This window comes from Dreissena polymorpha, chromosome 5, assembly GCF_020536995.1.
Source record: "Dreissena polymorpha isolate Duluth1 chromosome 5, UMN_Dpol_1.0, whole genome shotgun sequence".
Classification (NCBI taxonomy): domain Eukaryota; kingdom Metazoa; phylum Mollusca; class Bivalvia; order Myida; family Dreissenidae; genus Dreissena; species Dreissena polymorpha.
In genome coordinates, this window is record NC_068359.1 from 121,199,655 (window position 1) to 121,227,410 (window position 27,756).

Genomic DNA, 27,756 nt, shown 5'->3' on the forward strand with positions numbered 1-27,756 from the left:
GCCAAGTTAAAGGGCAAAAACTAAAATTTGATAAAATAAATGAATGAAAAATGGTCAGTCTACTTAAGCGACAGAGGTTTTTCCCTATTCTCTTCAAGATATTAAGTTGCTGAGCTGCCTTACTGCATATACTACTAATATGAATATTAAAATTTAAGTTGGAGTCCAGGTTTATACCAAGGAGTTCGACTACATCATCACAAGGGTATGATTTCTAATTTTTGTAGTTTATATCCTCTGGTTAAATGTCTAGATAATTTTACAAATAGTTTTTACATAGCTAGAGCTAGCTGTTAATGAGTGAAGGGTTTGGACAAAACCTTTCAACGGGTGAGATGTTTGCTCACATTTGGTGTGCAGCATAAATACGAATAACGAAGGATGACCAAAGTTGGATAGTTAACTTGCATGTATATATAGAGAACTTGAGTGCTTTTCGGTGATTCTCTGCTGTCGCGGGAGTGATTTTCGGTCGGTATATTGCCGATATTTAACCAATTTTGGGCATTAATACCTCATAATAAACACAAGGTAGTATAAATATGCATGCAATATACCATTTATAACTAATTTAAACCGTTTACACATAATAGGAACGCAAATATTATAAATATATATCGAGAAATTGAGTGCTCTCGGTCTTCACATGAAGTGCTTTTCGGTCGGTATATTGCCGATATTTATCCAATTTCGGGCATTAATACCTCGTTATAAACACAAGGTAGTATAAATATGCATGAAATATAACCAGTTATAACTAATTCAATCCGTTTACACCCAATAGAAACGCAAATATTCACATATATAGCGAGAAATTGAGTGCTTTTCGGTCTTCACATGAAGTGCTTTTCGGTCGGTATATTGCCGATATTTATCCAATTTCGGGCATTAATACCTCGTTATAAACACAAGGTAGTATAAATATGCATGCAATATACCATTTATAACTAATTTAAACCGTTTACACATAATAGGAACGCAAATATTATATATATATAGCGAGAAATTGAGTGCTTTTCGGTCTTCACATGAAGTGCTTTTCGGTCGGTATATTGCCGATATTTATCCAATTTCGGGCATTAATACCTCGTTATAAACCCAAGGTAGTATAAATATGCATGAAATATAACCATTTATAACTAATTCAATCCGTTTACACCCAATAGAAACGCAACTATTCATATATATAGCGAGAAATTGAGTGCTTTTCGGTCTTCACATGAAGTGCTTTTCGGTCGGTATATTGCCGATATTTATCCAATTTTGGGGCTTAATACCTCATAATAAACCCAAGCTAGTATAAATATGCATGAAATATAACCATTTATAACTAATTCAATCCGTTTACACCCAATAGAAACGCAAATATTCACATATATAGCGAGAAATTGAGTGCTTTTCGGTCTTCACATGAAGTGCTTTTCGGTCGGTATATTGCCGATATTTATCCAATTTCGGGCATTAATACCTCGTTATAAACACAAGGTAGTATAAATATGCATGCAATATACCATTTATAACTAATTTAAACCGTTTACACATAATAGGAACGCAAATATTATATATATATAGCGAGAAATTGAGTGCTTTTCGGTCTTCACATGAAGTGCTTTTCGGTCGGTATATTGCCGATATTTATCCAATTTCGGGCATTAATACCTCGTTATAAACCCTAGGTAGTATAAATGTGCATGAAATATAACCATTTATAACTAATTCAATCCGTTTACACCCAATAGAAACGCAAATATTCATATATATATAGCGAGAAATTGAGTGCTTTTCGGTCTTCACATGAAGTGCTGTTCGGTCGGTATATTGCCGATATTTATCCAATTTCGGGCATTAATACCTCGTTATAAACCCAAGGTAGTATAAATGTGCATGAAATATAACCATTTATAACTAATTCACTCCGTTTACACCCAATAGAAACGCAAATATTCATATATATATAGCGAGAAATTGAGTGCTTTTCGGTCTTCACATGAAGTGCTTTTCGGTCGGTATATTGCCGATATTTATCCAATTTCGGGTATTAATACCTCGTTATTAACCCAAGGTAGTATAAATGTGCATGAAATATAACCATTTATAACTAATTCAATCCGTTTACACCCAATAGAAACGCAAATATTCATATATATAGCGAGAAATTGAGTGCTTTTCGGTTTCCACATGAAGTGCTTTTCGGTCGGTAATTGCCGATATTTCCATTTTGGGCACAATGTACTATAAACATACAATCATATAACCATTTATTACTAATTAAACTCGTTAACATACACTAAAAACGATATATTGCATATATATAGAGAGAAATTGAGTGCTTTTCGGTGCTTTTCGGTGCTTTTCGGTGCTTTTCGGTTATTGTATGGACCGCGAATAACTTACAACACTCATTCAACTCAACTAAACATCGTTTAATTTTTAACGATTATTTGATGAGAAGGGTAATAACTAAGTTGAAGCTCTTTGTAAGAATTGAACATAATGATCATATTTAAGTGCAATGTAACCATTGGATTTATTTGCACGAGTTAGTTTTGGCGTTCACCGTATCTGAAGCGGTTGATGTTATGTGCAGACGTGCATAACAGATCGTATAGAGCAGACTGTCATTGAGTGTATATCCCAGTGTGTATGCGTCATCAGAAATTGAGTATTTTCAGTTTGTATGCAGGTGTATTCTCCGGAACAGATCTATATAGATGCCGACTACAACTATTAATTGTATGAATTTTATTTAATTAACATTTAATAAACATTATTTGTCTGCTTATGGTTTGATGTTTATTTAATAAACTATATTTATATACATCCGTACAATCTTCAGATGTTTCAATATGTTTTTAAATTGCAATTGATAACAAATGAAGCCCTATAATCTGCATCCAGTTGACATTCCCGTATTCTTATACGGTCTCTATGCTATATTAAAAGATATTATTAAACTAATGCTTATACGGGGTTTATTCCATTAAATGCGATATGAACACCTTATTTACGTCTAAACAATCTAAGAAGATTCTTTGAATTATAGGTGGTTGATTTCGACGGAAAACTATTGCAGCCCTATCAATCTGCATGTGTTCCGACAGTATTGAAGATTTATAAGTGTTTTATCCCGTGTGCTATAATCTCTTAATTGCATTTAAAACGTAGTGAGTCCCTAATCATCTGCGTCCAGGTCCAAAGTCTGAGCAGGTTCCGATTTTGGTTTCATGCGACGGATAACTACTGAAGCCCGAACAATCTGCATGCGTCCTGAACAACTTTACAAGGCATATCTCAGGTTTTTATATGTGACTAATTTGCGAAAGAAAAATAATAAAGCCCTTTAAATCTGCTGGCGTTTCGACAACATTCACATTGCATTTCTAAGATTCTTATAAAGTTTACTTGCGACGGACAACCAATGAAACCCTATAAATCTGCATGCGTTTCAACGCATCCTATCAGATTCTTATATGGATCTAATTTCAACGGGGAACTTGTGATACCATATTAATCCTTATTCATGCCAACAACCTTCACAGTGTATTTCACAGGTTTTTATATGGATTTTAAATTCGACGGCAAACTAATAAGTCCTATTAATCTGCATGCGTTACGACAGCACTCACAGGGCGCGTATACGGTTACAATCGGTGATTGTATGGGATTTTTCCATATACATTTGCGCTCAGTCGACACGAACATCTTAATTTATGGCATTAAATAAGTAATGCAATCCTTATCCATGTGCGTTCTTATACTGCTTTAATTGCGACTAAAATATTTTTATTTTAGTTAAAATCGCGATCCATGTAATGGAAATTAAGCATGCAAGAGTAAGTGTAAAATGTATTCAGTTGTGACGTAAAACGGTCCGTGAACAACCTAAGTTTGATGGGATACGCACGATGTAATCGTTGTCTATACGCCGATTAATAGACGTTCATAAGTTCCACAACGCTTTTTAATACGTCTCAAGCCATGCGAAAATTGTATGGACGCAGAAAAATATAATGTCATTAGTTATTTAATACAATTACTAGCGAATAAGCCACCTTAATATATCGACTTGATGCACATTGATAGGGTTCCTTTAGCTCTGTAATGCAAGTAAGACCGTATATATGCGCATGTGAATGTTAACTGGGTGCAGATGAACAGATACTCAATATTATTACACATGAATGTGGCAGAGTCCCGGTCAAACCCGAACAAGCTACGGTTTATCCCGGTGAAGCCCCGGCAGAGCCCAGGTTGTCGCCGGTAATGCCCAGGTGGAGCCCCGGTAAAAGCCGGCAGCGTTCCGGCAAAGCACCGGTCTACCGTAACTCCGCCGAGACTCACCGGGGCTATCCTGGCAACAGACCCCGACAGAGCTACGGCAACGCCCCGATTTAATCGCGGTCGTCGCCGGTAATGACCAGACGGAGCCCCGGCGAATGCCGGTTTACCAATGAACCTGGCTATAACGGGACTCTGCCGGCATTCACCAGGGCTCCACCTGCGCACCACCTGCGACAACCGGGGCGTTGCTGTAGCTCTGCCGGGGTTTGTATGGGCCCCGGTGGAGCAACGGTGCCGTCCGGGTTGTTCCCGGTGCCGTCCCGGTTGTTTCCGGTGCCGCGCCGTTCGATGCCGGTCCTTCACGGTAACTACCGGTTCATCCCGCAGGTATAAACATTTTAATACTTACCCGGTGGAGCGTCGAGCCCCAGTTGTTCCCGGTTCATCCCCGTCGTCCCCGGTTCATCCAGGTAGAGCCCCGGTTCATCTCGGTAGATCCCGGATCACGCACCGGGGCTCAACCGGCATCATATTGAGAGTGGGCTTTAAGACCGTATACGCGCATTTCAATGTACACAGATCAATAGGCAACAATCTCGTATAATCCAGAATTAAATCGTATAAGCACGATGTGAAAGTTATCTGGATACAGATTTATAGGTGCTCATTTGTTCCCCAACTCTATACCACGCGTATAAAACTTGCGAAGATCGTATAGAAGCATGTAAATAGAAGTTACACAATGCACTATAAATCTGTATTCAGAACTCAATCTGTTGTGCACGTCTACATCTAACGCTTACATCCAAATAGAAGTTACACAATCTGCACTATAAATCTGTATTCAGAACTCAATCTTTTTTTCTAACGCTATTATAAACCACAATTCTACGACAAATTATTGACGCAGACGAAAAGGGTTTCATCATAATCTGCACTAAAAATCTGCATTACAAATTCCAATAGTGCCGCAAAATATACACCTCCCACTGTTCATCACGTCATACACAATCTGCACAAAAAATCTGTTTTCTGAATTCAAACTGTTATGCGCGTCTGCATATAACACTAACCATCTGAAGCGCGGAAGTCAAAACCTATGTTGGATGAAACCATGGAAAAAACAAAGAAGTTGAGTTTAAAGCGTAAAACAATAAGTAAACAAAATATTGTAAATCATTCCGCTCCTATTTTACTGGACAATGAAACTGATGAAGTGATATCGACTAAAACAGCAACGGTGTTAAATTCGGGTAATGTATCTGTATGTGTATTTCGGATAACATAATAGTGTTAGTTGCAATAATCCAATTTCAAGCTACTGACCACTCGTGTCGTACGTGTCATCGTCGTGTGTAATACTTCAATCTTGAAACACTCGAAGAGAACTAAGTGTGAAATACGCATACATGCCATCTGTTGTTAATTTTAAGGTCTGAATCAGTACATTGCGTAAAAATTGTCTGGACATTTGACTTTAAATCAGGACTATCCCACTGGATAGTTCTTCTAAAGTTCTCTGAGCTTTAATGTTCACATACATACAGCTCAGAGTTCTTCCTGACTTAATCTAATTCCATGTACACTGTGTTTTTTTTCATTCAAAATCGGGTCCGGTAATCGGCCTCATTCCAAATGGGAAAAAGTATATACACTGCAATGCCAATATATATTGCGGTTGGAGGAGTCCAAAGATCGCAAGCGCGATATATCCGGCGCGTGATATAACTCGGGAAATGTCTAACTTAATTGTATTGCAGTTAATTTGTCAAATATCCCCAATGTTAACACTTTATATATGGCGCTGCTACATATTTGTATAGTAATAATTAATTGCAAACCAATTCTACAATAAACATTTTCATAACTACATACCTATCTGTATGTATCAAAAATACAAAATGTATATTATATTATTTATTTTCATTCACAATCGCTGGCGATTCAGCTAAAAAGAAAAATTCTTGCCGTTACAAAAAACCCATATAAAATATAATTGTGCATAGATTCGAATTTACCCTTCAGCGATTTTCCTCCTTCTTTATAAAGTACCGGTAAACGGTACTTTCCCAATCGAACGAAAATTCCCAAATTCCCAAAACGGTACTTTCCCAATCGAGCGAAAATTCCCAAATTCCCAATCGGCATCTGGAAAAATCCCAATCAGCGTCCGAATTTTTTCTCAAAACGATCGAAAGTTTTGTAAAAAAACCAACTTTCGGCGAGCGAACAAAGAAAATCGTATAGTTGTGTGTAACCACGCGCTCGATTAATTTCGGGTTTTATTATTCAGCGCATTCAATCAATAGAGTTGTTACTGTTTCCGGTTCTTTTGCCAGGCAGTCGGCGTACTGTTTTACGTCGGTTTGTAACCTTATCGTAGTTTGAAATGAGTCATAATAGCAAATATTATGCCAAAAAACCAATCGGAACCATCTATCACAGGACACATTGACAGCACTAATGATGCTGTGCAGGGAGGGATGCAAGCAACTGAGTGATGATCAAACATCAAAGATTGTTGAAATTTTCACAAAAATGAAAGAGAGAGACATTGCTTTAAAAGAGATTAAAACAACTAGTAATTGATTTGGTGTGTTCTTTATAATATTTTGTTATTTATATAAACTTTATAACTTAATGGTCATTAAGGCATGCCTGAAAATGATTATTTAAATGGGTATGTTCAATTAAGTATGAACTGTATGATGTATTCAATAAGACCCAAACTTCACGACGCGATTTTCCCAATTTCAGGATTTCACGACTCGATTTTTCCCAATTTTGAGGTTTTCACGACTCAATTTTTCCCAATCGGACCGGTACGGGTACTTTTCCCAATTGGACAAGGAAAATCGCTGCCCTTATAAATAGTCCTAATGAAGGAATTGAAACAGCGTAACAGTAACGAACAGCATGTTTGAATTATAATTTATTAAGAGGAAATGTCAATGCCACATAATTCGCAAGATACCGCGGAACTTTAGTTGACATTAACAACGAAACTTTTAATGGAAATTAAATTATCTCAATGTTGTACCCGCTACGAAATTTTTATTTACAAATAAATACACCCACGCCAATTTTTCGCGCGCTTTTTATCAGGACAAAGAAATTCATAACCAGTACTAAAATTTAACGATTTATATACCAGTAAACTGCCATTATTACCTTTGCAATGACACTAATTGGCAGGGATCATATTTTCCCGCAACATCAATCGGTCTGGATTAAATGGGGAAATTGTCCGAAAATGTATATCCGAAATCAGGACAAATTACGTCAACATATATACCATTGATTTTGCCATTCATGAAGGTGGTATAATAAATGTACAAGTTTAATTGCCTAAGGCATTTTTTTTAAACGGAACATACGAGTTTTCTCAATTGGTTTTATGATTTTTTTTTCTCTTTTATTGTTGTTTCGTGTGCTGTTGTATCTGACTTTTTTCATCGTTGTCAAAATTAATTATCTGTGTAAGTCTATACCGATGTTTTAAATCGTTGTCGACTCGATAATAGCTTACATACATGCACTGAACCTAACAAATGTCTGTGCGTAGGTTGGATACTGGCAACAACAAAACCAAATAGTTGACACGGCCGATAGTTAAGATGCGTAGGGATTAAATCACGAGTGCGAAGCACGAGTGATTTGAAACCACGCGTCTAAACTTCCGGTCGTGAGTTATTCAACAACAAACAATCAAGTACACGAATTATTTTGATTCTAACACGATTTTTACTTCAGATTTATACAATGTATATTATTTTTCTTGTGTACTATTTTATGTGAAGTTCCGCCCATAAAATAACTTTCGGCTGTTCTGTCAATCAGATCCGCAACTTTCATTAAGTTATTGCCAGTCAGTTCGCTGGTGGAAAATGTATCGGCATGTTTTGTTTAGTTACAGCGCATGTTTTCAGTGTATTCGGTCCGCCCACAATAATATGAATTATTGCAGGATATCCGATTTTCTTCTTTGTTTATATGAAAGTTTTGTGTATCATGCATGAAATGCACACTTTCCACGAGGATTATGAACATTGAAGTTTTCATCTCCGAAGTAACTGTCAACGATTTTATCGTCACGAGTACACATTAGGGACCGATTAGTGTACTATGTATAAGCCAGTGAAATTATCGATTGATATTGACACGGGGTTATTCATGCATGACTAATACACGCGCGAATTTTCGCTGCTTGGGGTCATACTCTGATACTAGTCGTCTGACACGCAATAAACTGGTCCTGACCGGTTTAGAGTCTGCAGTAAATGGTACAGATAACCGAAATACTAGTAATTAGGGTATGTTAGCATGTGCACTGTGCAATCGATTTCATGACATGGGCATTTTAGCACACAGAATCGGACCGACTGTTTGGGATTTTCAATCGGTCTTTCATGACCCCAATCGGTCTAGGACCGACAAAACCGAAAAAAATATGATCCCTGCTAATTGGTTATTTCTAAAGTGTTCAAAACAACCTCAGCTGTGTGTAAACAACACTGTCACTAATCGACTATTTTTCACGCTTCACTGCGTTCAATAGTAATCCGCAAAATATAGGGTGTTAATACTAGCTAAAACAGGTTTTTTGCTGTTAGCAAATTCTCAGATTAAAACATGTCATTCAGTGATCATGCTCATCTGATTTTTGGGAGCCATAGCCAAAGCGCGATATATTGGACAGCGCGATATACCGGTCCGCGATATATCGGCGTTGCAGTGTATTTTTCCCAAATGGGAGCTTAAATTTCCAAATGGAGGGTTTCAATATTTTGTTCATTTCCCATCCATATAAGTTTAACCTAAAAAAATATAATACTGAAAACACTCTTATTCTCAGTTTTGAAGCATTTTTTAGGAAAACAACAGCAACACTAATTTCCCAATTTTAGTCAAAACGAAACAAATTTTCCCAATCAAAAGGGACCCAGCCCCATGCCCCATTCTCAAAATAGTGGAAAAAAACACTAATGTAAAAATATTAAGTATCAAGTTTAGCTATGTAATCAAATTCAATCAATTAAAAAAGCATAGCAAACACAATACCTGTTACCATCGATATCAATTTGCGTGTTGTTTGCGGATATTTAACAAAACAAAAAGTTGATAAACAAACATTATTAAAGCGACAGTGGAGGGTTGAAATGGAAGATTCCATCTATGTTTCGGAGTAAGTTGGTGTATTACAATTTGGTTGATTAGGCACGAGATCTGTCTTGTTGGTTATTCCATAGTCCATATAAAAGTACTCGCATATCCTTTGATAATTTTTGCTATGTAGGCTCTGGGAGTCCATATGCACCCCTTTATAAACATGGGTGCAGTTCAGCTCACGGAATCCGTGTGCTTAACTAAACAGACAACACGTCATTCGAGACAAATTGAGGAAAATAATGATTAAACTTCATAAACATGTTCAATTTACCTGAATGGCAACCTACGGATGTTATCCTTTGCATGCACCCTATAAAAACACGACAATGTTTCAACACACTTTTCTCGCTGACATGTTTATGTTTAAATTTGAAACAGTGTATTCTGTATCGAATACCACATCGTTATCGACTTTAATAGGCTCCATCATATAACCCGACGTGCAAAATATTGGTGTATTGCGACCTAACCAATATTGGGTCAATTTTCCAATATAGCGGATACAGCATACGAAAGAAAAACAAAGTAAATAAAAAGCAATTATTTCTTGCTTTAATGGTACCATTTGGAAGAGTTTGTGGTTTAGACAGGTAAACTTAAATAAGTTCTTGCAATTTCAGTGTTCCTTAACCCTTGCATTGTTGATAACATTTTGCACCCATGGACAAGAGAGAGCGCATTGCAACTCTCAGCAACCCATTGGGTTATAAAGCTGAGAGTTGAAATATTGCAACTAGGGTATTCCAGAGATAATCCTTGCATAGTGTAGTTTCAAATTCGGAATGCTCATCTTTTGAAATTTCAATTTTATATCATTGTTATGCGACCATACCACATCATGTAACTTGTTTTAATTTGTGCATTAGTGATATATATATATATATAAGCTGTTTGTGTTTATTTATGCCAGAATATAGTTTATGTTGCTAATATTACCATATATTTCCGCCTGCATTCCGGGCAGAAGACATGACAAGAAATATGCCGTAACCAGTTGCAACTCCAAGCGACCTGCAGGGTCAATAGCTGTGAGTTGGATTATTGCAACTGTTCCACTGAGACACGCACAAAAATCAATCATTCCACATTTTCTTGCATAATTCTTCATAAATTACATGATTTAGATCACATGATCACATTATAATTTAGATCATATGATCTTGTATAGTTTAATAGTAGGTTTGCAACATTGAAGTCATTTCTCTACATTTGTACAATTCATTCCAATGTCTTGGGTCAAAATTGGCCCAAATCTATTCTCTAGGCAATAACTTTTTCAATTTTCTCATTCTTAAATACTATTTTTATAATTTAAAGCATGAAACCAATGGGTTTTTTCCGTTCAAAATTGGGTCCGGTAGGGGGACCCATTCCCAATGGAAAAAAGTATATGTGTTTTTCCACATGGGTTCTAAAAATTCCCAATTAAAGGTTTCGAAAAATGTATATATTTTTAATAAGTAAAAACATGTAAATTATCTCCTATAAGGTGAACCTTTGAAAATATTACATTGAAAGCACATTAATTATCAATTTTAAAGTATTTGTAAGCATAAAATCAACAACATAAATTTCCCAATTTTAGACAAAAGTACGCGAAATTTCCCAATCCAAAGGGACCCGACCCCATTCCAAAAATGGTGAAAAAAAAACACTGGAAACAAATACAGTAACAACAGAAATGTCACAAAATCTCTGCTCTAACTTAAATCAATGTCTAGTTGTAATTTATCCCAAAATACTGCAATGGTACGACCATTTTACAAATGGTGAAAGGGGTTCAAGGAGGTATAAATCTGAAACAAACCGATGAATTTGTATGTTAAAACCTTGGCTTGTACAAATTCTAGCTTAAAATAAACAATTATAATGTATTTCAAGTTGATTCTTTGTTAGGATAAAAGCGCATGAAAACTATGCTACACATGCTCAGCATTGCATTGTTAGCATGCAAAGCTTGGGTGTATTGATTTGTGTACAGGAACTTTGAAGTGCAGAGAACATGATTAAAACTTTGGTCTTTCTTTTAAAAGTTTGGCAGGTCAGTTTTACAAAAGTATATCGTAAATGATTTTAGAGCATTAAATGATACATGGAAACAAGTTTGTTGATGAAAAACAGATGTGTTGAGTTTTTATTTGGTAATGGTTAAGATTTATTTTTTCAGCAAGATTTTACGATTTTGTCAAATATTTATTAATTTATATAAAATGTAAACAAAAAAAATATTTCAATATAATTTTGAATAAAAGTTAGGAAGAACATGTGTTGAAAAATGTGAAATAAGCAAGATATTTGATTCTAAAATCAAAAATGTTGGTACAGTCGAATTTGCAAGCATGTAAATCATGCATGTTATGATGTGAATCTAAATTTAGTTTTAACCGTTCATTTTGAATTCCTGCAACTATATCTTTTTATACGACACACGAACACTAAAAAGACCAATGCTTCGGTTATTGTTGGAAAATATTTACGAAATATCTTCGTCACAAGCAGCTCGGGGCGCTATATATTTGTCTTGGGGTCATTTTATGAAATTCGTCTTCAATATATTATTTTCTTGCCAATTTTGTGTTATTGTAACATATTTTATCAATTTATTACAATTTAACACATAAAAAATCGTATAATCTCGCTTTAATAAAATACGCTCTTTTTTTCTTGATAATTATAGTCAAAATTGGTAATATTTTGATTTTGAAAATATAAATTGACTTTTTGTCATTATAATGGACTTCAAGGTAATGGATAAAGTTGAAACATCGGCCATTTTTTTATTTCTTTATAAAGTAGTGTTTGACAATTCTAGAAATAATGCTCAAGTTCTGAATTGGCATCCAAGAAAATTTCCCAAAAAAGGAAAGTGTCTGCCATTTCGTTTGAAAATTGAACTCTTAGTGATTGAACAAATCAAATCAATTAGTTGTGTGAAATTGTGAGTAATTGTGTTTCTGACAAACACATCTCCTGTTTAATCTGATCAATGTTTTAACTTATAAGTCATATACTACACAATTAAATCAATCTGGTAAACAGTCACACTAATAAGTTCCATTGACAAAGTTCAGCTACACAAACGATCTATGGGCAACAATCAGGAATGGTGTTTCCCTCAAAACAATTTTAACATAAGCAGCTTTCACGAACTTATTTCCCAATTATTTTTCAAAACGCCGTATACTTTCCCAATCTAAAGAGAACCGGCCTTATTCCTAAATTAGTGAAAAAAACACACTGATTGTGTCTGATCTTTATTTGAATTTGTTCTGAATACCAACTTTAGTAATAAATCATCTATGTGGCATGTCTGTAAAATAGTATTTTAATGGGTATGTGCAATTAAATACCAAGTAATTACTAAGACTTAAAACTACTGATTTCACAATGCAAATTTCTAAGTGTCATTTACAAACTAGAAGTTTTGAAAACCCACTTTTTATGCTCCCGGTATGCTCCCGGTAGGGTGGCATAAAACATTTGAACTGTCTGTCCGTCTGTCTGTCTGTCAGTCCATCCGAAAACTTTAACATTGGCCATAACTTTTGCAATATTGAAGATAGCAACTTGATATTTGGCATGCATGTGTATCTCATAGAGCTGCACATTTTGATTGGTGAAAGGTCAAGGTCATCATTCAAGGTCAAAAGTCAAAAAATACAATCCAAGGGAAGTAATAAGCTGTAAAAGGGATATAATTTCTAAACCTGCCAAATCATATATTGAATTTTTAGCTCACCTGATTGCTCAGGTGAGCTTTTGGGATCGGTCTTTGTCCGTCTTCCGTCCGTCCGTCGTCCACATTTGGTTTGTAAACACTCTACAGGGGTCTAGCTACGGTAAAAATTTAGAGAGAAGTCACTTCTCCCTAAAGCCAAAATAGGGAGAATTGGTAACATCTTTGGGAGAAATGGTACATTTGCGTCATATATAGATCTTAGTTTTAGCAACTTAACCGATAAGTGGTTTCTGTTCAGCTTGCAATCAACTCTTCACTTTTTTATACAATAAAACATGTTAAGTGTATGAAACCAACATTTTTCTTATTTGATTAATTGTTGATTATGATTGCACTTTGAATTTTTTTTTTTCCTGAACAGGTCTATCAAATAAACTTCATTTGTAACAAGCCAGTGATGTTCAGAATCTTTTTACTTCCTTGTTAATTTTAAGCAATTCATCATTTAATCAAATTCATATTTTGTTACAAATATTTGTTTTAAATTTAAAGTTCATCTAAAATCTCATTTTACAGCAGAGTCTCCAAATCTGACCTGTAAATGAGCCCCATATTTATTGCCAGTGCTAGGTTACATCTTCCCATTTGATCATTCCTTATTATTATTTTAATGGGCCATTTAACATTGCTGAAGCATTGTTATTGGTAGCCAGCACAAGGCAATTAATCAAGGCATCATCTATTAACAATTTCAAGAAGTGTAATAGCTCCAGACTGTTCTTGTGAATGTTCAACTTTGCATTACCTGTAAATGGGTCAACTTATGGCTGCGAATCCTCCTGTGTCTAATTCTCCACATCAAATTGATTTTAATCGGTCAATTTCTGGCATAAAGTAAATCATTAAAAGGAGGAGAAGTCACTTTGCCTTCATGAAATTAATATGCGAATGTAAGATTAATTTGGCGAACAAATCGCCCACTTCGCCCACTCGCGAGACCCCTGCTCTAGAGGCCACATTTTTTGTGTGATCTTCATGAACTTAGTCAGAATATTTGTCTCAATGATACCTCGATCAAATTCCAAACTGGGTCATGCTAGGTCAAAAACTAGGTCACTAGGTCAAAAAAATTAAAAATCTTTTAAACACTGTAGGAGTCACATTTCATGCCCAATCTTGATGTAACTTTGTCAAAATGTTTGTCTTAATGATATGTTGGTTGAGTTCAAAAGTGGTTTCTGTCTGTTTAAAAACATGGCCGCCAGTGGGCAGGGCAGTTTTCCTTATTTAGCTATACAGAAACCTTGTAAACATTCTAGAGGCCACATTTCTTATCCAATCTTCATGAAACTTGGTCAGAAGATTTGTCCCAATGATGCCTTGATTTTGTTCAAAACTGGATGATGCTGGGTAAAAAACTAGGTCACCAGTTCAAAGAAAAAGAAAAACCTTGTAAACACTGTAGAAGTCGTATTTTATGCCAAATCTTGATGTAACTTTGACAAAATGTCTGTCTTAATGATATGTTGGTTGAGTTTAGAAGTGGTTCCGGTCCGTTGAAAAACATGGCCGCCAGTGGGCGTTGCAGTTTTCCTTATTTAGTTATACAGAAACCTTGTAAACAATCTAGAGGCCACATGTCTTTTCCGATCTTCATGAAACTTGGTCAGAAGATTTAAACCAATGATACCTCGAGTTCGAAACTGGGTGATGCTGGGTAAAAAACCAGGTCACAAGGTCAAAAAACAACAACACCTCTTTAACACTGTAGAAGTCACATTTCGTGCCCAATCTTTTATGTAACTTTGTCGAAATGATTGTCTTAATGATATGTTGGTTTTGTTCAAAAGTGGTTCCGGTCCATTGAAAAATATGGCCGCCAGTGGGCGGGGCAGTTTTCCTTATTTGGCTATAAAGAAACCTTGTAAACACTCTAGAGGCCACATTTCTTGTCCGATCTTCATGAAACTTGGTCAGAAGATTTGTCCCAATGATACCTCAATTGAGGTCAAAACTGGGTCATGCTGGGTCAAAAACTAGGCCACTAGGTAAAAACCTTGTAAACACTGTAGAAGTCACATTTCATGCCTAATCTTCATGTAACTTTTTCAAAATGTCTGTCTTAATGATATGTATCAAGGTCAAGTTTTACGTTTGGTGATGTGGGGACAAAATCTAGGCAATGGGGTATTATCTTACAAAAACCTTTTAAACACACTATATGCCATAGTGTTGGTCCAATAATGATGATACTTGACTAGGATGTTTTTCTTGATGATATTTAGGCAAAGTTTGACATTGGGTCATGTGGGATCAAAATCTTGGTCAAGAGTTCCAAATCTTACAAAAACCTTGTAAACACATGTAGAATTAGCATTACTTGCAAATGTTTGCATTGCAAAAAACTCATGCAAATGGACAGTACTCAATCAGAATTAGTCATATGCTCACACTGCAAAAGTAAACAGAAGAGAAACAATCTTAAATATGCTCTAGAGTACTGAATTTTCAACTAAGAAATGAACAAGGCCTTTTTAAAAAAAGGTGAGCACACTAGGGCCATCTTGGCCCTCTTGTTTTTTCAAAGCAGCGCAGTAGGGTGCATTGTGTTTCTGACAAACACATCTCTTGTTAAATCATGAATAGGTTTGTATGCAAGTCAAATTTAGATTAAATTTTGCATGTAATACAGTGACCCTGCATTCATCCAGATCTCTATAGTCAGGAAAACTCGGGATCCGGATGAAAGTCAAGGGGAACGAATTAATTATGCAGTATTTTGCCCTGTAAAGTCCGGAATCTTGCGTTCCAGATCGGGACGTAGATTTCGCGACACCGATCTGTGTATTAAGCTGTAATTATGTCTCGTTAATCTGAATGTTTCCCAACATGGGGGCTTAATCGCCCACCCACCATATAAACAAAAGCGTAATCACCGAGGCGTGAAGTATTGTTGTTTTAGGGTTAATCGCAAACCTGTCGTTTAAACAAAAGCGTCATCACCGATGTGTGAAATATTTTTGTGTGTAGGCGTGAAAGCTAATAGGTTTGACTAAACATGATTTGACTCTCACTTTAAACTTAAATTTATGTTGGCATTACACAATGCATCTTCAATGACATGTACTCAAATTTGGTTACGCATTCTTGTAATTACATTGTTTAACAATTTTGATTTTTTAAACTAAATAAATGTCTGCGTAACAAGAAAATATCATTCTTGATGCGAAATAAGTATGTTATGTACATAAAGGTAAGGTTTATGTCATAAGGTAAATATTTAACTCTTGAAACGGGCATGGTTCGATAATCCAGAAGATTTGTTAATCAGGAAATTTCTGCTGGAACAGATGTGTCCAGATAAACGCAGGGTCACTGTAAATACTTATTTCTGTAATTAATACAGATATTCATTGAAAATTGCATAAATGTCTTTTGGATCATTATGTTTGGCCATTAACCAAGCCCCATGTTTTTAACATGCAGTTTATCAGATTTAAGCCCCTTATTTTACTTTTTGGATGTGGGAAAATGATGGTTTATATTTGCATCCAACAACTTTTAATGCACAATTGACCCAATTTTGCAAATAATAATTTTACCAACCTGTTAAAAGGTCCTTTACAATATGTAGGCTTACTGTATCATTATGCTTCTTGCTAACTGTTTAACCTCTTGTTCCAGCAGAGGCAGTAGAAGGAAACACTAGTCTGGGCAAGCTCAAGAATCTGCTTCTTAGAATCTCCTCCAAAAATGCTGTCCCTGGTAGCTTTATACCATTCCCAGAGTATAATCCGGTAAGCTGTATAGCTAGTGGGGTAGTGCAGTGCAATATGGTCAGAATGTATGGCTTCCAGGTCATTGTTTTCCTCTCTCAGAAGTATAACATTTTCTGTTGCTCTTTATTTCAATATCCTCATGTTTTTAATGAACCTCAAAAAACAGATTATTTTTAGTTATCTTGTAGAATGCATTGCCATGTACAAAATAGTTATTGAGAAAATTATGCATTTCAAGTACCGGTATATTGAATCCACAATATAATGCATGATTTTTACAATCAATTGCACAGATATGCATTGTGATTACAAATGCACATGATCAGCTCTGGGTAAATATGTGTCACAGTGATGTCATTCTGCGTTTAATTGGTTATGCAATGAAAAAAACGTTTAAAGCATTTTTGCATATTCCCAGCTTTCAGCAGTTTTAACCAAAATAGTATGCTTTCAGTTGGTTTTATAAACATGAAAGGGAAGAGCTCTTAAATGGAGTTTAAAAGATTACTAATTTGTTCAGATAAATCATTTATTTATCTTTGTTTGTATTAGATATTGTTTTGCTTATAATTCATAATTTGTGTAAGATTATTGACATAATATTAAGTTATTATAGCTTTAGTGTTTTTTTTCGTTCAAATTCAAGGCCAACAAGTATATTTTTTTCCAAAATGGGAACTACAAATTCCCAATTGATGATCCCCCCCCACCCCCACCCCCAAAACTTTGTTGTTCATTGTGCGATTTTAAAATCATTAGGCACATTTGTTCACCATCATTAGACGGTGTGTGGCGCGAAGGAATCATGTCGATATCTGCAAGGTCAAGCTCACACTTTGAGTTCAAAGGTCAAAAATGGCCATAAATGAGCTTGTCCGGGCCATAACTATGTCATTAATTGTGAGATTTTAAAATCATTTGGCACATGTGTTCAACATCATTGGACGGTGTGTCGCACAAAATTATTGCGTCAATATCTCCAAGGTCAAGGTCGCCACGACTAAAAATAGATTTATTTTGAAACAAAGAGGGTTAATAATAGTGCTGCAACAATATACGCCAAAAACCGTATTGCAATATATTGTCAGTTCAAAAACCCATATTGCAATATATTGCAATATATTGCTAACTTGTACCAAAAATATAACTTGCCAATTACCCGATAATCCCGTATATTCCAGCTTTAAAGCAAAATATGGTATATATTTTCTATAAATGTGCTCAAGAATAACAAGAAACACAAACATTGGCAAATTTTCTTAAGTATCGAATACATTTTGGCATTCGTTACTATTTAAAGATGTGATGAAATAACGTCCAACCGGGGCATTTTTTTCCACTGAACACTCGTTATTCACCTGATGTGAAGTTCACGTTTTTATACAACACAAAATACACCCATACTTTCTATGCCACGTTCTACATGTCTGTATAATTTTCGCGCGCTTTTTATTGAGACAAAGGATAAAGCACTTTTTATTTGACGCTAGAATTTTAATTGTCGCATTAGCATTAAAATTTGGAAGCGTAATTCCGAAATTCGGAATACAAATTTAATATTGCTCAATTCAGAATCGAACAAAATATTTACAGCTGTGCGCAATTAATTCAACGATAATCTGTTCAAAAGCATCGAACGAATGCTCCGATGTAACAACGCTACTCCGTATAAAACACTATCAGAATGCTATATTTATGAAAAAAAAATTTTTACACTGCTTTGTTTTGTTTACCTTGTTATCATTATTTCGAATGGCTTTTCTGGACGAAATGTGAATGAATTTTTGTAAAATGTTCGTACCGGTATGATGAAAATTGTATCGCAATACAATATGCGGATTGCGTATTGCGATATATACCGATAAACCGGTATATTGTTGCAGCACTAGTTAATAATAAACAATCAGTTCAGTTTGAGTTGTCTCTCTTTATCAGACTTTTTTTTTCAAATTGAAAACCTTGTTTTGTGACAAATTTGTCCCTTGTTTTTGTTAAAGATCCCAACATCCAGCTCTATTAGATGAGCCTTAGTGAATATTATTATATTGAAAACACTTTTATTATCATTTTATAAGTATTTGTTAGCAATGCAACAGGAACACTAATTTTCAATTTTTAGTCAAAACACAGCGATTCAGCTCAATCCAAAGGGACCACGCCTCATATTACCAAAATGGTGAAAGAAACACTGAGGTCCCTTTACACGTTTTGTTAAAATGAAAAAATAAAAAAAAAAGGTTTCAGATTCGCAAATTTTCGTTGTACCTGTAGTTATGATATTTGTGAGAAAACAGTAATACTGATCTTGTAGTTATGATATTTGTGAGAAAACAGTAATACTGATTATATACCATGCTCAAAAATATCCATTATATACATCTTTTGATGATTTAAAAACCTGAAAATCTGAAAATTATAAAGCGTTGCAACATGAAACGATTGAATAATTTGGAGAGTTCTGTTGTTGTTGTTTTATTTTATGACATTGACTTTTAGAATTGCTTATACATGCATAAAGTATAAAATACTTAATTAATTGTGCATGTATGAGCACGGATGGCGGAGTGGTCTAAGCAGTGTTTTTTTTTAACGTTTTGGGAATGGGGCAGGGTCCCTTTGGATTGGGAAAATTTGCGGCGTTTGAAATTGGCTAAAATCTGGAAATTAGTGTTTTTGTTGTTTCACTAAAAAATTATTCAAAATTGAGGATACAAGTGGGTCTTGGATTATATTTACTATGGTTGGACTTAATGGATGGGAGATGATAAAAATAGTAAGATCTAAACAAAACAATTTTTTTTTTGAAACCTTCCATTAGGAAATTATAGCTCCCATTTGGGAAAAATATATACTTGTTTCCATTTGGAATGGGTCCGATTACCAGACCCAATTTTGATTGAGAAAAAACTCTGCTAAACGTTAGTTTTTTTTCTCCAGAGGTCAGTGGTTGAGCCCAGTTGAGGTTTTTTTTTTCCCTTCTTTAATTGTATTCTTTTTTTTTACTGGGGATTTTTAGATCCAATGTTTACATATATCTATATAAAGAATCTAATCACACTCTTCAATACACGCCAACATATGTGAAAAAGGTCCCTTTAATGGATATATATAGTTATGTTCTTAAATTAATTTAAGTAATATATGTTTACATTTGTTTTATTAAAATAAAAAAAAGGTAAAAATGAAATAAACTATGTTTAAATGGAATTTTTTTTTTTCCAAGTATTTACCTTCTTACTTTATAGTGGGACATAAATTGTAATTCTGTTTATTTTATTGCATTCATCATTTTATCTCAACTCACTAACACATGCATAAACAATGTCTGCTACTTTCAGAGCTGATTTGGGACCCAAATTTGTAATAAAAATAAAATTACCCATCTGAAGGGCACAGCCACTCCTACAAATGGGAAAACACACTTAATGTAACTCACAATAAATAGCATTTAAAACCAAGTTTTATCCTTTTTAAAAGACCACAACAATCTGATGAGAGGTAATTGCTCTCTCACTCTGCTACATTGTATTAAGAGTACATGAGAAGCTAATGAACATCGAATAAAAATAACACTTTTGTGATGGACCTATGTATGGCTTTTGCTCACCATTTTTGAAGTATAATGACCTATACTCATGAACTTGGGAACTTTTATAAGTGCTTGACTTATAACATGTGAATAATGTTTTATAAACTTACATAAAACAGATAATACAAACAAAGATCTCAGTTAAATAACATTACAACTTTAAACTCTTCATTTCTATACTTAACAACTTTATTTCCAAACATCTTAAACAATTGTTGGGCTAATAGGGACTTGATACATGTAGTTGATTGTGGAAAAAACATATCACCTTTGTTCTGAGAAAACTGGGCTTAATGCAGGTGCATAAAGTATCATCCCAGATTAGCCTGTGCAGTCCGCACAGGTTAATCAGGGACGACACTTTCCGCTTAAACTTGATTTTCTGTCAGCAGGGACTTCCTTGAAACTAAAAATACCATACAAGCGTAAAGTGTCGTCTTTGATTAGCCTGTGCTGACTGCACAGGCTAATCTGGGACAACACTTTACGCACATGCATTAAGCCCAGTTTTCTCAAAACAAGGCTCATATATTTTTGTTTGTCCTCATCCTTTAATTAGCTTAGAACCACTATTTAGTGGCCAAACTTTTTCATAGAATCCCCAGGAAACCTCTTCAGAATGTATATCTGGAAACTATCTAGAATAACTTTCTGTGTCACACCACAAGCCCTGAAAAACTTGGTGATCCTTAAAATATTAGAAGAATGTTCTTACATGTACTTACACTCTGAAAAAGATGTTGTAACATGTTAATCAATGTTTCATTATTGACTTAAGCATTGATGCAGTTATTCTTGTTTGACTGTAAGGTTATTTACCAGGTTCATTTTCAGGTTTATTTTCACAGAAAGGAAAAGTTGATTGACAAATGATGTTGATTTATTATTGCCACTCTTTTGATAACCAATCATTTCCCTATATTAATAATTATGAACTACCGGTACATGTATGTAAAAAATCAACTTATTTATACAAACATACCAACATTTAATTCTATTTTTCAAATAAAGATGCATCTTATGATCTTTTTCTCTGCATGCATTTTAAATAAATAACTGGTCCTACATGTATAAGTTTTGTAGCACCGCCATCCACAAAATGAGCGCATTTGGTGCAACTAAATTTTACAATTGTTTTACTGTGCTGGACTTGAGGTCATTGAAATTGTTAAAACAAAAGTGCCGTTTCTTTGTGGCCAGTTTTTATTAGTTTACCTTCTTGTCTTCACTTTCCATCGGCCTAGCTGCCTGAGTATTTAAATACATAACTCGCCAGACTTTAATTTCACTAGCAGATTTCAATGGACTTGTGGAATTTCCAAGGCCTGATAACTAATTACTAATTTATTTTATGTTAAATTTGTTGTTTTTCAGAAACTCGCCAGACTTAAATTTTACCAGGAGATTTCAGTGGACTAGTGGAATTTTCATGGCCTGATATTTAATGATTATTTTATTTTCAATTTGTTGTTTTTCAGAAACTAGACCATACAAAGTGCTTTCATCAAAGGGACACAACCACCCATGGTCCAGAAAATGCAATCAAGCAAGAATTCTACCCCTTTCCTAAACTCTGTCGGCACTATAAATTACACAGGCAAAATTTAAAACAGTCTGAAAATGCTGTAATTTCCAACAATGCTGCTGATTTTTGGTCTAGTCAGAAAAATGTTGTTAACTCTGAACAAAAGCACCTTCCAGTAAAAGGGAAGATGGATTCTAATGAATTTCCTGAAGAAAATTGTTTAATTCTCAGAGACAGGAATTCAAATCTATATTCACTTCAGACCAAAAATCACCTCCTTACAGCTTCACGTACATATAACACCTATGAAGCTATATCTGTGAGATTGAAAAATGATAATCCGGAAATAAAAGATAGGAAAGTTAGTCATGAGGACAGCAGGAACCCAGTGCTATCAGGAAAGCAATTACCTAATCATTTTAAGAGACATCGGGCTGAATCCCTTGATCTTGGAATCGCACACTCATCAACCAGTGTGGTCACCTGTAATGATTATAAAAAAAGAAGCCATGCAATAGAGAAAACACATCGATTGCCAGCCACAGTTGCACAATCACCTGTCAGCACTGATCACTCGTCTGTTGACAACTTTCATCAAAGGGACACAAACACTCAAGTTTCAATAAATATAAACACTCAGGAGTTCTTCCCCTTACCAAAACTTGATGACCAGGAGGCTCAAAGCACAAGCAGTAAAGCTAATAAAGAGCGTGCAATTGTTGCTAGAGATGAAACTGCTGCATCCTCAGCCAAGCAAACAACATTAACCAGTTGCCCACTGTGCCAACATGAATTTGATCCTAGGTATGTTGCTTCATTTCATTTGTGTTTTCGTCCATAGGAGGAAGTAATCTATATAAAAAAGACCAGAGATATCTGTTTATTATTGCACTAAGATAACTTAGTTGTTTCAATATGGTATAAAATGTTGACAGATTAACAGAAAAGAAAACAAAATTGTAACAAGATATATGACTTAAAACTTATAGCCACAATTGTAAAAATAATTAAATTGACAACATATATCACCCAAATTGCATTCCATTGTCATATCAAAATATGCTATCGCTTGATGCTGTAAACAATTTTCACAAAATGTATAGGCATGGTTAGGTTTTCAACATGGTTTAACTCTTTCAGTGCTGGAACCGAATTTTGAAGGCCTTTGCAAACAGTTTGGATCCAGATGAGACGCAACAGAATATGGCGCCTCATCAGGATCCAAACTGTTTGCTATTCTTATAGTATTCTTTGAAAAAAATTGAAGAAAATACTTATTTTAGAAATTCAGCAGACAACATTTTAGAAGACGACAAATTTCCCCGCATGCAAAGAGTAAAAGCATGTATCAGTTATAATGAAACTTGTGATGGAGCACACTTGCATGAAAAGCTTGTTTGCGATGCCATTTTGGGCATGTCAGGTCATGGCCAAGGTAAACAAAGAAAAACATCTCTGCTCAATACCTGATATAGAATGGAGATATTGCTGTAAAATTGTGTGAAGACTCTGATAGAATAATCTTGATTTGAATTGCATGAGGGGCAAGTTGGGTAATAGTAAAGGTCATTGTTACTAAAAGTTAATACAAAAACAGGTGGTTTTAAGTAAAAAATTTGAGTATGCTTCACCAATTGTTACTAGAGCTGGAAGTTAGCTTGCTTGCATGGAGACCTACATGTAGCTTGGGATTAAATTTTAGGTGGTCTTCTAAAAATAGAAAAAATAGCTCACTCTTATTAACTGATGTTGGATGGTGGTATTTTACATAATTTTTAGCTCGACTTCATATATATAAAGCTATTTTTCTATTTTTAGAAGACACGCCTCAAATTTAATCCCAAGCTAGGTCTCCGTGAAGAAACAGAAAGAGAGCAAAGTGCACTTAGTAATTTATGTTTACCCCCATTTCGTAATACTGTGTAGCAATCATTTTAAGAAAGCAGACGTTTAAATTTACGCCTTAAGTTACCATTTTTCCTAATGCCATGTGAACGTTTATTTCTAAGAAATTTACTAAACAGAGAAAATGAATTAATCAAATTATTTTTATGCCCCCCTTCGAAGAAGAGGGGGTATATTGCTTTGCTCATGTCGGTCTGTTGGTCGGTCTGTCGGTCGGTCTGTTGGTCCGTCCACCAGGTGGTTGTCAGACGATAACTCAAGAACCCTTGGGCCTAGGATCATGAAACTTCATAGGTACATTGATCATGACTCGCAGATGACCCCTATTGATTTTGAGGTCACTAGGTCAAAGGTAAAGGTCACGGTGACCAGAAGTAGTAAAATGGTTTTTGAATGATAACTCAAGAACGCATACACCTAGGATCATGAAACTTCATGGGTAGATTGATCATGGCTTGCAGATGACCCCTATTGATTTTGAGGTCACTAGGTCAAAGGTCAAGGTCACGGTGACACGAAATAGTAAAATGGTTTTCGGATGATAACTCAAGAACGCATACGCCTAGGATCATGAAACTTCATGGGTAGATTGATCATGACTCACAGATGAGCCCTATTGATTTTGAGGTCACTAGGTCAAAGGTCAAGGTCACGGTGACCCGAAATAGTAAAATGGTTTTGGATGATAACTCAAGAACGCATACGCCTAGGATCATGAAACTTCATAGGTAGATTGATCATGACTTGCAGATTACCCCTATTGATTTTGAGGTCAAAGATCAAGGTCACGGTGACCCGAAATAGTAAAATGATTTTCGGATGATAACTCAAGAACGCTTTTGCCTAGGATCATGACACTTCATAGGTACATTGATTGTGACCCGCAGATGACCCCTATTGATTTTCAGGTCACTAGGTCAAAGGTCAAGGTCACAGTGACAAAAATCGTATTCACACAATGGCTGCCACTACAACGGACAGCCCAAAGGGGGGGAATGCATGTTTTACAAACAGCCCTTGTTAGAAATTGTTCCAACATTTAGAATATTATCATTTAATCCAAGTGGGTAAGCTGATTGCAAATGTTTAATCCATTCAAATTCTGACATGCACCTTGCTTTTAATTGGCACTGACTTGAAGTACTTTTATTAAAAATAAGTTGCTCCACAGGTTGAATTGAAATATTTGTTACGCTATGACCTGTTTTATTAAAGTGCTGGTAAATGAAGTTATAAAATTTATTGTTATTTTTAATTAAAAAAAAAATGCAAGTCTTGTCAAGGTGAAAGTCACTGCTATTAAAATTAGAAATATGGTTGATGTTTAACAACTTAGATTGTTGATTGCATTGACTTGTTTTTATGTGTTATTTTCTCTTATGCAGACTTCGTTTGCTAGTTTAATTGCCGCCAGTCAGATTAAGGGGCATAGTCACTGTTACACAAAACAGTGAGGTATTGTGCTGAAGGGTGTAGGTACATTTGTACATTTGTGCATTAAATGCATACAAGCTTTGGATTTTATTTGCGGCCAGTTGTGCTAAAATCAAGGTTACAGTTTCACACAATAGAAAAGAAACTGTTTCATCTCAAAAGCTTGAGTTTGTATGTGGTTATTGTTCTGACATTTTGTATTTTCGTAGCTTCCATACTGTCCTAGCTAAGGTTTGCATCTGGGACCATTTGATGAAACCAGGATTTTTTTCACACTTTTCAAAGTCTTTTCCTTCATGGTGTGTAATACCACATGAAGACTTTCTTGAATTCATCAAATTGTCTCACACCAATTTTTATTTTGTATTGGTACAATATCTTAAGTGTAAGTGTTGCATGTGGTATTTGCCCTTTTTGAACAATATTTGACATTCTTTAGACACATTGACCAGTTCTACCTGATTCCAAAAGTTCCTTATTGATTGTTGAGATTGACAGCAAACTTGCGTTTGCATGTAATACACTGATCATGTAACCTAGTGTGTAATATACTGCTTATGTATCATTGTGTGTAATCACTGCTCATGTAACATATTGTGTAATACACTGCTAATCTAACATAGTGTGTAATACACTGCTCATGTAACAATGTGTGTAATACACTGCTAATCTAACATAGTGTGACTGTTAACAATTGTTTATAGCAGTTGGTAGGTTTGTTCATTACAGACATTGCATTGTTTATTTTTCCACCATATTGGGAATGGGGACGGGATTGAATCGGTTTTACTAAAATTGGGACAAATTATAACAAATACTAGTTAAAGTAGGACAGTCATTACCTATTGACAGTTACTGACATCATTAAGTGCTTTTTGAACATGTTAATCTGCTTTTCTAGAAATAGTTAACGTAGGCTAACTCTGAGGATGTTGAATTGAATGCAATGATCTTGAGGAGAGCAACAAAAATCAGTAAGCAACCTAGGAAACATTAAAAAAAGATAAATTTATGTGCATGTGTTTACCAATTCTTGTGTTTTATTCCTTTGCAGGTTTGGACAAGTAGAACAGGACAGCCATATAGCCCAGTGTTTGTCCATGTCAGATGATGTTGTCTGGTGAATCCATGTTCATGTATATATGAAGTAGCCGAGCATGCTGTAAACAATATTGGTGATCTACCTCATTGAAACATATAAATATACCTTATTGTTTGTATACCTTTAAATGGCCATAGAGTAAATGTATTGTTATCGTCCATAAAGTGTTAAACTTGTGTTCCATATGGACTTGCCTATCATAAGCTTAGTTGGTGTAGAGAGCAGCACAAAAGTGTCAATACTCATTCATGTTGGAGTTTTATAACTCATTTACATAAAATGTATATTTGAGACATGTGTTATCTAAGACCCAAATGTTATGCTGGTGTTTTCTTCATGTTATGCATTGTGTTAGCTTTTTAGTAAATTCTTGTATGATTAAATTGATTATTGTAGTTAACTTAAGTACTATCTCGAATCATAAATAAACGTAAACAATCTTTTATGACAATCTTGTTTATATGACTGTTTTACACAGATTATAATAGTCTCATGTCATGGCTAAGACATGTGCTCGTTTAGATTATTATTAATTTTACCTCTGATGCAAAGTCCATATCTACAACCACATGGGGATCAATCTATCTTGATTGTTTTTTTTTTAATTGTATATTATATTTTATATATAAATATATATATATATATATATATAATATATATAAATATATATATATATATATATATATATATATATATATATATATATATTATGTACTTGTAATAAATGTAATTTTATTTGAAAATCAGACAAACAAAGTTAAATTGATCGTTATCTCGTTTAACACGGAGTTTCTTGGATAAATAAACATAGATGGATCATAAATATATCCCTGATTATGTTTGTAGTCTTTATATGAATAGACTCAATGTTGTCCAGAAAAGTACCACTTCACTTTAAATTTATGATCCAGATCTGCTTGGATAATTCTTTATAATACCAAGCCCAGCATGTGCAAGCTTTTTAGCTCGACTATTATATATGAAATATATATAGTGGAGCTATCCTACTCAAACCGGCGTTGGCGTTAGCGTGCAAATGTTAAAGTTTGCATTCTACCCCAAATATTTCCAATGTCCCTAGTCCATATAAACGGACTCCCAGAGCCTTTGATAATTTTTGCTGTGGCGGCTCTGGTAGTCCATATGCACCCTTTCATAAACATGGGTGCAGTTCACGGAATCCGTCCGCTTCACTAAACAGATGTCGTTCGAGGCAAATTGAGGAAAATAATTAATAAACTTCATAAACATGTTAAATTTACCTGAATGGCAACCTACGGATGTAATCCTTTG

General features: G+C 34.9%; 1 protein-coding gene across 3 annotated transcripts; it reads left to right on the forward strand.

Moving 5' to 3' along the window:
• The first annotated feature begins 5,361 nt into the window (after positions 1-5,361).
• LOC127881178 (uncharacterized) lies at positions 5,362-26,908 on the forward strand. 3 transcript variants are annotated; one of them, XM_052428878.1, is made up of 4 exons: positions 5,362-5,534; positions 16,814-16,926; positions 21,976-22,826; positions 26,416-26,908. In XM_052428878.1, exons 1-4 carry the CDS (start codon positions 5,381-5,383, stop codon positions 26,483-26,485), a joined length of 1,188 nt encoding a protein of 395 aa, XP_052284838.1. In that variant the 5' UTR covers positions 5,362-5,380; the 3' UTR covers positions 26,486-26,908. The 3 variants fall into 3 exon arrangements, with proteins under 3 accessions (XP_052284838.1, XP_052284839.1, XP_052284840.1); XM_052428879.1 differs by having other exon boundaries at positions 16,817-16,926; XM_052428880.1 differs by having other exon boundaries at positions 5,362-5,412.
• The last annotated feature ends 848 nt before the right edge of the window (positions 26,909-27,756 follow it).

Bases quoted from the DNA above. Each gene is read 5' to 3' on its own strand.
- LOC127881178 (XM_052428878.1), top strand. From the start codon at position 5,381: ATGTTGGATGAAACCATGGAAAAAACAAAGAAGTTGAGTTTAAAGCGT. The intron at 5,535-16,813 runs GTAATGTATCTG...CTCTTGTTCCAG, and splicing joins AGCAACGGTGTTAAATTCGG to CAGAGGCAGTAGAAGGAAAC. The intron at 22,827-26,415 runs GTATGTTGCTTC...ATTCCTTTGCAG, and splicing joins CAACATGAATTTGATCCTAG to GTTTGGACAAGTAGAACAGG.